The following is a 13,313-nucleotide window of genomic DNA, read 5'->3' as shown; positions in this document are numbered from 1 at the left end:
AGATTTCCAATTTTCAATATGTATATTTTCAAAGCAAGTCAAAACACTGACTTTATTACTATAACAGAACAATCCAAATTTGTACAACTGTGTACAATTTGTACAGCTGTGTGTGACAATATTGTGTCAAAAATAAGCAAAACTTCAGGTTATGAAATGGGGACTAAAGGTTAAATAAATAAATAAATGTTTACCCTTTCTCTGGGGTGCTGTCCAAAGAAATCTGGATGTACTGCAAAGTAGAATGGCCTCAAGGCATTGACGGCTTCAGCTCCTGATAAAGTTCTTGAGGAAAGAAACCAGTGTGGAAATATCTTCTCTAGACATAACCTTTTAAAAAGATAGGGATTTATTATTCACCAAGGCGCGCGCGCACACACACACACACACACACACAGATCCCCAATGTATAAAGTGACAATAACATTAAAATTATTACATATAGAAAATACCATAGAAACAAGACAGAAATAAAAACTGTGGTTATGTTGTGGGTATATATGTATAGCATAGGGAATACACTCCATAATATTGTAAAAACTTTGTATGGTGACAGATGGTAGCTAAACTTATCATGGATATCAGTTAATAATGTATAAAAACATTGAATCATTATGATGTATACTTGAAACTAACAGGGCACTGTATGTTGATTATACTTTAATTAAAAAGAATTTAACAAATAAATAAGAAATATATTAGAGTTTTAACAAGCAGAGAGTGCCACATGGTTTCTAAAAACAGTGGTTATAAATTCCTCTGATGCAATATGAGAAAATAATATTAATTAATAATAATAAAATTTCCCCTCAAACACTACTTTGAAATGTTAAATGGCTTTACTGCAGATGGTGACAATTTCCTGTATCGTTTTTTTCTTCAGATAAAAAACCCTCAATATCCATAGTGTAATCTTTTCTTTCTAGTGAAAAATATTTTGAGTACAATGCTTAAAAAGAGATACAAGATGCCCCTTAGTTTACCTCCTCATAGCTGGCATGCTATCCTAGTTGGGTAACTCGACATTCTCATTCTTAAATTTTGGCAAAACATACCTAGGAGTATTTTTTAAAGTACAGTTTTAAATCCAGATGAAATTATTTGCAATTTTTGGGAAGCACTTCTGTGACATCTATTTTTGAACATTATAATTTTACATTTTCCATTTTGTAACAGTCTATAAAGAAGTCTAAATATGAGGCATCCTTTTGTCTCATATATGACCTCATACAATACTGAGTAGAAGTGTGTCTCATACATTATTGAGTAAATGGAAGGCTATTATATTTTTTAAATGATAGCGATTACAGGATCATTTATGGAGATTTTTTGGCAATCTGGAGACCAACCACATTTTCAGATTACCTCTTTTTTTTTTTTTTTTGGCACATGTTCAAACCTTTTACAAAGTCAATATACAAGGCTGTGCATGAAGAACTACAACAGGAGTCTAAACAATAAAGTAAGCAATAAGCCAGGTACTGATGGCCTCAAGATCAGGCCGTGTAAGCAAACAGTGACAGCTCCACTGATTCCCCGTTTGAGCTTCATTTCTCATTCCCAAATGTCTCACAGACACTTAAGCTATCCTGCCAGCCTCTCAAATTTTATGTGTCTAAAATAAGGAGTAGAGGTCACTGTTTTCCTTCTAATCTCGCTGGGTACAGAAAGCAAGGAAGCAGTTCAACCCAAGATTATCTTCCTTATTTCTGTCACTGCGGTACTCCTTTCCTCCGTGTTGCCAGAGTACAAATCCACAGCCAGTACCGCTGCCCAATTTTGGGTACTCTGGAAATTGGCTGTTTCTTCTCACTTTACAATGTCCCTGGAAACCATTCCTTCTTTCCATTTCTCTGCCGCCCATTAACACCAAAAAGTTGAACTGCACAATTCATCTACCCCCTAGTGTTTTTTCCCATTTTCTATACAGGTTAATTTTCCTAAAATCCCACTACCACAGTATTCCCTACTATAACACCTTTGCTAGTGTTTCAACTCCTGCAAATAAAATCCACTTCTTAGTCTGGTATTTCCAATCCTCTGTAATAATTTCCAATCTGTCTTTCTACAGTGATTTCTTACCACTCTTAGACGACTTTTGGCCAAAGTAATCTTTCTCATTCCTCCCTCATTTCTGCATGATTTCTCAGCCCCAAACATGCTCCCAGTGCCCCCGTGCCACCTACCCAAATTGTTCCCACTCACTGAACAATTACTGTGTAAGTACTATACACCAGGAGACAAGGTGCCCACTTCCCCCACAAACTTCCCTTTTGTATCCTCACTTTCCCTCTTTGTATTTCTTTCCCTCTTCTAAACTTTGTATTTCCTTCCCTCTAAACTCTTTGTATTTCTTTCCCTCTTCTAAACTCTAAAAACTCTAAACTCTAAGAAACTGCTTACCCGCCATATTTGCAACAATACCGTAAAGTATAAATGATGTTTCCATTTGTTTTTCTCTTCCTCTATCCACCCACACACCTCAGCTACCATGGGCCCTTGAAGCCAGTAACCACATTTACACATATAAGCTGTGGTTGACTATGCTGGTTGGCAATCGCTGAAAAGCAGAGGTCAAGACACACTTAGATGTGTGAGAGAACCGGGAAAGGGAGAAGGTGGGGAGATCTTTCAGACCACAATGTAGGTCTGACAGGGACAGAGGAAAGGCAGGAGGACTGGGTAGGAAGTCTTGGACTGCAGCACAAGTTCCAAGAATGGTCAGCCAGGCCAATGAGGAGTTGGACCAAAGGCACCCACTGGCAGAGTCCCATGTCTTGCTAGAATGAACCTGACTTCGTGTTCTTGCTCTGCTTGGGCACTGACAGCTGGTAAAGTGGGGCTTTGAGGTAAATCCACTGAACCACAGAGACAAGAGAACTCAGCGGGTACCTTATAGCTGCACAGCGGAAGGTATGGCACAAGTATTATTGTTAATGTAGGTTAAATGAATGTTTAGTAGGTATTTAATGAAAGGAAACTTAACAGAATCAAGGAAAATTATATCAAAAGCAATATTATGTTACTTGAAATTGAGCAAATTTAGCACATGGAAATCTGGATTTATAAGACATTAGGAAAGGATTAAATTTTTGAAAGATGAATCACTAGAAAAGGGATCAGCAAACTTTTTCTAATAAAGGGTCATACAGTCAAAATTTTGGGCTTTGTGGGCCCCATGGCCTGTGTTACAACTATTCTACTTTGCTGCTGTAGTGGGAAAGCAGCGACAATAAAACATATGAATGAGTGTGGCTGTGGTTAAACAAAACTGTACTTAAATAAACAGTGGGGCCATCTGACCACGGACTATACCTTGCTGACTTTTAAACTAGAGGATTTAAATAGAAGTATCTCAAGTACATTTAAAAATACATGCACAATTTACTTCTAGTTTTTGTAGAACACAGACTATGTAAAGAAGAAATTTGTTAACTCACATGGATTTTTCAAAAAAAAAAAAAAGAAAGTTATCCTCTGATTAGAGCAAAATTGCCTTAGTTAAATCAAAAGAAGAGCCATTAACACTTTAGGAGATATGGAATTTACAGACTGAAGTAACAAGAAGGTCACTACTGGTATCTATTTCATACATAAAGATTATGACTTGATTTCTAATTAACAACTAAGAATTTGCACTACAATTAGTTTTCATGATCCATAGTGCTATAAAATAAGCTTATGTGGCCATGACTAACATTAAAAAAAGAGAAGACATGCAACAGAAAATATCACTGGATACTGTGTGTGCCAAGGGTAACTACTGTTACGAAACTGGTATTTTATGTATTACAATTAAAATACAGTTTTCTGAAGGCTAGAATAAAACAAGCTGGAAGCATGGCTCTTTTATGCAACCACTACTATTCCCTGCTTGTCAATGACAGAGTGAGGAGGCAAGCGTTCCTCCAGGCTCCTATGAGCTCTCCTCATATTAGAGAATGAAAATAACAATATGTAGCCTGGTCTTCTGTGGTTGAATAGTATTAAGATATCACAACATGAAGAAGGTCTACACATCTGCAGAACAGTTTTTCAGGACGCACTCTATCTCAGATTCTTTGTTTCCCTGCCTCTCCCCCTCTTCCCTCCATGTCCTAAGAACTGTGTCATAAATTCAGAGAAAGTCTCCCTTTCTTTGAGAATCCTTGTCATATACAAGTTGGTGGAAAAACTCTGTTTCCCCAAAATAACTCCCTTTTGTCAGTGACTACTTACTTGAAGAGGATAGTTATTTAAAAGTAATAATTTTTGCCAAATATATTTTAGAAGATTAAAGCTTCACGTATCATTTTTATGTAATGTTGTGTTTAGTTATATATTTGGAGCCAATGCACTCGACTTTTCCCTTTTTTGGCTTGGCTACCAAGAAGCCAGAACTAAATTTGACGTCTGAATAATTGTTTAATCAGTTTTGCTTTTTAACACAGTAATCTTTTTCTCTATAATTATCCTATATATGCTTATTATAAAATGCCAATCAAATTTTATAGCTTAACTCCTTAAATCCTTTCTTGAAGTAGGATTTAGATTATATATCATAAATAGCAAATACAGTAGTCAAATGACCTTCCTATACAATTTAAATGTAAAGTGGTTTTCTACACGATAGCAATAGACTTGAGGGCAACATAACAGAAACTTTACCTTTTTTCTTCTTAATGTTTTCACACTGAACTATTCTGGAAGATGGTATTCTATTCACCTGCTGCCCTGAATGAACTCTTGGTGGACCTGGATGGTCACATGAATTTTCTTTTTCTCTTCTTGTTCTTGCCCTCCACTACCATAATATAATTTTAGAATTTGAAAAATAATAAAAAATTAAAATTAGTCAAATATGTAACAGAATCCCTCCCCATACTAATTACACAATGGACCACAAAGCTTACCTTCTCACAGGTCTCAGGTGGCAAAACATTTCTGAATATATATGAACATCAATTCCCAGGCATCCATTAATCACTTAAAAATTAAGCAGATACAAGTGATGAACAAGTGGAATTTGAATTAAAACATTTCCATTTATATTAGCAAATCCCCAAAACTGAAATACTTACCTGTAAATCTAACAAAATATGCACAAAATCTAAATGAGTAAAACTACAAAAATGAAGAATGAAATCAAAGAATTAAATAGAGAGATATCCCATGTCCATGGATAGGAAGACTCAATATTGTCAAGAAGTACTTTCCAATTTAATCTATAGGACAATAGATTGGATCTATAGATTCTGTGCAATCCCAACAAAAACTCCAGAAAGTTATTTTATGGATAAAACTCAGGTAAAAGACTAAGAACAGCCAACTCAATATTGAAGAAGAACAAAGTTGGAATATCTGACTTCAAGACTTACTATAGCAAGACTTCAAGACTTAAGCTATAGCAATCAACACTGTGGTACTGGTAAAAGAACAGACAAACAGATCAATGGAATGGAACAGACAACCCAGAAATAGATCCACATAAGTACAGTCAACTGATCTTTAGAGCAAAGACAGTCTTTTCAACAAATGGTACTAGAACAACTGGACACTGACATGCAAATAAATTCATGTAGTCATAGACTTACACCATTCACAAAAATTAACTCAAAATCAATCACAGACTTAAATGTAAATCACAAAACTAAAAAACATCTAGAAGATAACACTTGAAAAAACCTAGATGACTTTGGGTATATTGATGACTTTTTAGATTCAACATCAAAGGCATGATCTGTGAAAAAAAGAAATGATAAAGTGAACTTCATTAAAATTAAAATCTTGTGCTCTACAAAAGAAATGAGAAGACAAACCACACACTGAGAGGAAATATTTGCAAAAGATACACATAACTGAAGAAGGACTATAATTATCCAAAATACACACAAAATTTTTTTAAAAATTCAACAAGAAAATGAACAACCTGATTCAAGAAAGGGCCAAATTAAATGTGTCCTTTGTTATTGTAAATATATCAAGGTATTTTAACTAAAAATTTTACCCAACTGAACCAATTTTATATTATTTATACCTATTTTGGTGTTTTGTCTTTATAGTAAATAAGGTTTTTGAACAAAGGAAAAAAAAAAAAAACAACGAACCAAAGGCCTGAACAGATACCTTATAAAATAAGATATACAGAATGGCCAAAATCCAGAAGAACACTGACAACCCCAAATGCTGATGAGAATGTGCAACAACAGGAACTCTTACTCACTGCTGGCGGGAATGCCAGGACAGTAGGGCAGTTTCTTACAAAACTAAACATGATTTTGCCATATGATCCAGCAATCACACTCCTTGGTATTTACCCAAAGGAACTGAAAACTATCTTTATATAGAAAACTGTACACAGATGCTTAGTTTTTTAAATATTATTTTAAAAAATTTTATTTACTTGTTTGGTAGGGGTAGGTGGTGCACAAGCAGGGGGGAGTGGCAGGAAGAAGCAGATACCCCCTGAGCAGGGAGCCTGATGCGGAACTTGAACCCGAGACCCCGGGATCATGACCTGAGCTGAGGCAGATGCTTGACCAATTGAGCCACATACGCACCCCCACACAGATGTTTATAAAAGCTTTATTCATAATTGCCAAAACTTGGGAGCAACCAAGATGTTCTTCAGTAGATGAATGGATAAACTGTGGTATATCTAAACAATGGATTATTATTTAGCGCTAAAAAACAAAAGAGCCATCAAGCCATGAAAAGACATGAAAGAATCTTCAAAAGCTACAGTAATTAAACCAGTATGATACTGACATAAAAAGAGACATTTGGATTAATGGGACAGAATACAGAGCCCCAAAATAAATCTATGCATGTTATGGTTAATTAATTTACGACAAAGGAATCAAGAATATACCATGGGGAAAAGACAGTCTCTTCAAGAAATAATGCTTGGGAAGGGGCGCCTGGGTGGCTCAGTAGGTTAAAGCCTCTGCCTTCGGCTCAGGTCATGATCTCAGGGTCCTGAGATCGAGTCCTGCATCAGGCTCTCTGCTCGGCAGGAAGCCTACTTCCTCCTCTCTCTCTGCCTGCCTCTCTGTCTACTTGTGATCTCTCTGTCGAATAAATAAATAAATAAAGATTCTCTCTCCCTCTCCTCTGCCCCTCCTTCCCACTCACTCACACTCTGTCTAGAAAACAAAAATTTAAAAAAATTAAAAAAAAAAAAAAAGAAAGAATGCTGGGAAAATTGGACAGCCATATACAAAAGAAGTAAACTGGACACAAAAATTAATTCCAAATGGATAAGAAACTTCAACATAAGACCTAAAAGCATAAAACTCCTAGAAGAAAACAAAGGTAGCCAGCTCTTTAAAATAGGTCTTGGCAATGGTTTTTTGGAAATCTGATACCAAAAGCAAAAGTAACTAAAGGAAAAATAAACAATTAGGCCTACATCAAACTGAAAAGCTTTTGCACAGCAAAGGAAACCATCAATAAAATGAAAAGGCAACCTACTGAATGGAAGAAAATAATTGCAAATCATGATGTATCCCATAAGGGACCAATATTCAAAATATATAAAGAACTCAACTCAATAGCAAACAAACAATCGGATTAAAAAATGGGCAGAAGATCTGAACAGACATTTTTCCAAAGAAGACAAACAGAATGGCCAACAGACATATGAAGATGCTCAACCTCACTAATTATCAGGAAAAAAATGAAAACTACAATGAGATATCACTTCATACTCTTTAGAATGATTATTATCAAAAACACAAAAGAAATAACAAGAGGTGGTGAGAATATGGAGAAAAGGAAACCCTTGTATAGTATTGTGGGAATGTAAGTCAGTGTGACCACTATGGAGTTTCCTCAAAAAATTAAGGATTAAATCACCATATGACCCAACAATTCCTTCTGGGTATTTATCCAAAGAAAACAAAACCACTAATTCGAAAAGATATATGCGTCCCCATGTTCTTGCATCATTACTTACAACAGCCAAGATATGGACACAACCACATCACACCCGTAGATGAATAGATAAAGAAGATGTATATTTATACAATCGAATATTACTCGGTCATAAAAATGAATGAAATCTTGCCATTTGCAACAACATAGATGGATCTCAGGGACAATATGCTAAGTGAAATAAGTTAGACAAAGGAAGATAAATACTGTATGATCTCTCTCATATGTGGGATCTAAAAAACAAACAAGAACAAAATTAAGAAACCCACCATGCTAATAGATACAAGAGAACAGATTGGTGGCTGCAAAAGTAGGGGTGGGGGTAGAGGGGAAGAAATGGATGAACTATTTTTTTTTTAAAGATTCATTTATTTATTTTTATTTGAGAGGCGGAGAGAGAGAGAACACAGACGGAGAGAGTGAAGGAGAAGCAGACTCTCTGCTGAGCAGGGAGCCTGAGGCTGGGCTTGATCCCAGAACCCTGAGATCATGATCTGAGCCAAAGGCAGGCACTTAACCAACTGAGCCACCCAGGTGCCCCAAGAACTGTCCTTTTGCAGTTTAATTAAATTCAATGTAAATTTTTTTTAAAAGATTTTATTTATTTATTTGACAGACAGAGATCACAAGTAGGCAGAGAGGCAGGCAGAGAGAGAGAGAGAGGAGGAAGCAGGCTCCCTGCTGAGCAGAGAGCCCGATGTGGGACTCGATCCCGGGACCCCGAGATCATGACCTGAGCCGAAGGCAGCGGCTTAACCCACTGAGCCACCCAGGCGCCCTCAATGTAAATTTTTAAAAGTTTAAAAATGATAAAGAAATGAGCCTTCAAGCCACAAAAAGACATGGAGTAAACTTAAATGCAAATTACTAAGTGACAAAAGCCAAGTGCAAAGATTATATACTCTATGATTCCAACTATATAATATTCTGGAAAAGGCAAATGATAGAGAAAGTTAAAAGTTCAGTGGTTTTAAGGGATTGCAGGGAGAGAGGAAAAATAGATGGAGCACAGAGGATTTTTGGAGCAGTGGGTACATATCATTCTGCTTTTGTCAAAACCCATGGAACACACCACACCAAGAGAGTGAACACTAATGTAAGCTATGGACTTTGGGTAATAATGATGAGTCATTGTAGGTTCATGAATTGTAACAAACGTCCCATGCAGATGTGGAAGACTGTGTGTAACAGGGGCAGGGAGTATATGGGAATTTTATACTTTATTTTGCTGTGAACCTAAAACCGCTCTAAAAAAGTTTTTGTTGGGGCGCCTGGGTGGCTCAGTCGGTTAAAGCCTCTGCCATCGGCTCAGGTCATGATCCCAGGGTTCTGGGATCAAGCCCCGCATCGGGCTCTCTGCTCAGCAGGGAGCCTGCTTCCTCCTCTCTCTCTCTCTCTGCCTGCCTCTCTGCCTACTTGTGATTTCTGTCTGTCAAATAAATAAATAAAATCTTTAAAAAAAAAAAAAAGTTTTTGTTTTTGTTCTTTTTATTTGTTTTGTTTTTTTTTTTTTTTAAGTTAGGCAGAGAAAAGGGGGAAGAGACTGTAATTAGATGAACTTTTCCAATAATTTTGATTTTAGGAAGGTCTTCAACTACAATATGGTATCCATGTCAACTGACATAGTGATAAAAAAAAAATATCCTATGAGGAAAAAAAAAACCTAAAAGTAGTCCCTAAAAAGTCTTGAAATGCCACAATAATCACTAGGTAAAACATTATTTTTCCTTCTATTATCAAGCTCTTCACTTTCTCACTCTCCGTTATTCCACTCTTCTAGAGATCTGTTGAGCAGCATATTCTCTAAATAAACCACCCGATGTCTAAAATCATATTCCATCAAATCTTGAGCATTAAGTATGCTTAAAAAATATTCTCATGAGGGGCACCTGAATGGCTCCAATGGTTAATTGTCCAACTCGTGATTTCAGCTCAGGTCATGATCTCAGGGTCATGAGATACAGCCCCGTGTCAAGCTCCCCACTGGGTGTGGAGCATGCTTAAGATTCATCTCCCTCTGTCTGTTCCCTCCTCTCTACCTTCAAAAAAATATATTTTCATGATGTAGTTAATATACCCGAACCAAGATAATGTAATGAAGCATAACTGCCATTAACAGAACAATAGAAATGTGTATTTTAAAGACAAAGAATTACCTTTAAAATTGTACATATTCAAACAACAATGGATTCTCTATTTTCTGGCTGACTGGTATGGCAAGAGTCTCTAGGATATATCATGTGTTTAGAGGTATTCATTTAAATGTTTATTTATAATAAAAAGGTGATTTTACTTAACCATTTACCTTTATATATTGAGACGAATACACAGATACAGGAAATACTCCTACCATTTTTAAGATTTCTGAGATCAAATGCAGATGCAATAAGGAAAGAAAACCATTTGGACTATCTAAAGATTCAATGCAATCTGTGATGGACTAAATTCTCACCAAATTTCTTCAAGAAATAACCAAGATAATATAATCTTAGTTAAGACAGAACAGATACAAGGCCCAAAGCTTGCAAATAAAAGACTAGAAGGAAATACATATGCAATTTCTACCTGGCTATCTCTAGGTAATAGGATATTATGTGCTTTAATTTTTTTAATTTCCTAGTTTATTTACAATGAACGTGTGACATGTTTTTAAATTTTTTTAAATCAATGCTTTTAGCATTCAAAGTAAGTGAAGAAAATGTATATAGTAGGAAAGGGTGTTGTTCACTTGGTATTTAAGACAGAACCCTACCCCTCTGGGAGATCTGTCCAAAGACAGTCTTGGACTATAGTCCCAATTTAGCTCAAGAAGAAACAGCTCACCACACTCAAACATAATGAAATTTCATTTTTTACGTTTTTAAAGGTCTGTTTTTTTTTTTTTTTGTAATTTCTACACCCAGTGTGGGGCTCACATTTACAACCCTGAGATCAAGAGTCACACACTCTTTTGACTGAGCAAGGCAGGCACCCCTCATTTTTTATATTATTAAGAAAATTTATGCCATTTAAATGCAAAGATACTAATAAATGAGCTAAAACTGTGGATAAGAAATGAGGAGTAATACTTGAAAGGCACATGATCATCCAAGAATACAGATGGGAAAGGAATGAAATATGCAGCCATGTTCTAACCAACATCCACTATTCAGCATACACTGATCCTAAAAGCACCCTTGAAAAGGCAGAATTACTGAACAATGCAAAGCACCTTGGCATACAATACAACAATGCAACCTACTTTGCCTTTTGCAGCAGGATCTTAGAAAGTCATAAAATCAAAATGTCTCCAACCAATGAGTAAGGTAGGTGGTCCCTCTACTATACACATTTTCAAAAGCAAGACATCAAAACAAACACAACACTGAAAAGAAACTTATGACAACTGATTTGAAAAACTTTTGAAGTTTGAAAATTAAATCACACTATAAAGACAAAAATTCTGAAATGAATTCAGGAAAGACTAGCTCCTTCAAATTTAATTCACAAAGAGTTTTCGAGGCAGACAGCCAAGTTACACTAAATACATATCTAAACATTTATGAACAAGATTTGTTAGGAAAAGCAGCTCATTTACCATAGAAAGTATCTCTACAACTTCAGAGTTAGCTCAGAATTAGTCTCCAAAGGATCACCAACAGCAAAATTGCTAAAAGTATAGAGAATGCATCCTTAATGATTTTCAACCATGGAGCACAGCAGTACGTTGTGCAGAGAAATTTTTTTTTGTGCAGACTTTATGTAGCAAGTTTTAGAAGCATTTCTATTAAAAAAAAGAAGAAGAAAAAAAGCTTCTGTACTAACTTGAATTTAAACAAGTTTTTGTACTTCAAGTACTGGTTTTCAGTTGTACAGAAAAACTATATATTCACTATCCACTCTGTAATTACAGGGTAAAATTACTACTGAGCAATGACTAATAAAGGGTATGAATACTTAGAAATGGGACCACAGATTCTCCCAATAAAAATAAAATGTTCCTAAATACAAGTCTTAACATTAAATCATGATTTCTAGATTTAGAGAGAACTTAAAAAGAAAAACGCTACTACAGGTTAAGAGTTAGGTGTTTTCTGCCTGCTTTTTGGATGAGTAGGTGATTTCCTAAAAAGGTGGTGAGGAGTACCTGGGTGGCTAGTGGGTAAAGTGTATGACTCTTGGTTTAGGCTGAAGTCTTGATCTCAGGGTCCTGGGATCAAGCCCAGCATAGGGCTCTATGCTCAGCGCTGAGTCAGCTGGTCCCTCTCTTTCTACTTCTCCTCCAGCTCCCTCTTTCCCTCTCAAATAAATAAAATCTTAAAAAAAAGTTTAAAAAAATGTTCACATGGCAGTAGAGCAAAAAGAATTAGCATGTAAGCCTATGCCACATGTGACTACTCCAAATTGACACACATTTTAAGTGTAAAGTATGCATTGGATTTTAAAGATTTGGTACAAAGATAGAATGCAAAGTACCTCATTAATACTTTTCTGTATCAATTAGAAGTTGAAATAATTTATTAAAATTAATCTTATTTTATTTTTTTGCTTTTTAAAAAGTAAAACACAACCTGATTTTGTCTTCAGCAGTTCACTACCAGAAAAATGTAAAATTAAAAATGTAAAAATGTAAAAAAAATGTAAAATCCATGGTTCATATTACATTTCTATTGGATTGTGCTGGTCTAAGCCAGTGCAAGGCAAAAATGCTTTAGTTAACATGACACTGTCAGAGAAGGCAGTCTGCACAATGGTTAGGAAAGGGAGGATGCCCTGTCTGAAATCTGTATTCAACTCTTGATCTTGATTCTGACTGCATGTGTGAGCATGGGCAAGTTATTTTACCTTCCTGAGTCTGTTTCTCACCTCATAAATAATACAGAAGGTTCAAAAGCTGCCTCTTCTATGAAGAAAGTTAAATGTGAAATAGCTTATGTGCAACTGGTGAATAGGGGAAAGATCTTATATCCTGTGCAGTTTTTTCCCAGAATGTTAAAGGTTTGGAGAGATCAGAGGTGATCTTTCTACAATTACAAAGGCTTTAGCCGTAAGTAAAAGACCTTAATAACAAAACATGAAAATCCCCCAGTAGTTCCTTTGGTTTAAGAAGCGGATGGTTACTTCAAGTACCCCTGCATTTTTCATCAAGCAACCTGGAAAGCTGTTAGTACAGATGAAAAAGCTGGAGACTTTCACATCTTGTTTTGAGTGGCGTGTATTTTTTTCTTCATAACCGCTGTTATTTTAGTGTATTATTCTGTAGAATGTCTGGATTTCCAGGAATGTGTTTATGTCATTATGGCAGAAACACCTGTAAATAAATACTGTCACCCCAAACTGACCTTTAATTAAAAATTTAAAAATTTTCATGAGCTGAGAGAATACTTGGAGCTAACACTATGCTATAGTCTGCTAGACAG

At 35.8% G+C, this 13,313-nt stretch overlaps 1 protein-coding gene across 3 annotated transcripts in view; it reads right to left on the bottom strand.

Annotated features, from left to right (window-relative positions):
- TCAIM (T cell activation inhibitor, mitochondrial) overlaps window positions 1–13,313 on the bottom strand; it is a 58,063-nt gene that overhangs the window by 40,564 nt on the left and 4,186 nt on the right. For all 3 annotated transcript variants that reach the window (XR_006385085.1, XM_044252832.1, XM_044252833.1), the window contains exons 2-3: window positions 4,893–4,965; window positions 195–330 (exon numbers count right to left, since the gene is read on the bottom strand). Coding sequence is in view for 2 of the 3 variants with exons in the window: in XM_044252832.1 (XP_044108767.1) it covers window positions 195–330; window positions 4,893–4,921 (165 nt within the window). In the remaining variant the exon portion in view is untranslated. The remainder of the gene's footprint in view (window positions 1–194; window positions 331–4,892; window positions 4,966–13,313) is intronic.

The sequence above is a fragment of the Neovison vison genome, chromosome 6 (genome assembly GCF_020171115.1).
Source record: "Neovison vison isolate M4711 chromosome 6, ASM_NN_V1, whole genome shotgun sequence".
Taxonomy (NCBI): Eukaryota; Metazoa; Chordata; class Mammalia; order Carnivora; family Mustelidae; genus Neogale; species Neogale vison.
The sequence above is the reverse complement of the archived record's forward strand: the minus strand, read 5'-3'. Positions and strand labels throughout refer to the sequence as shown.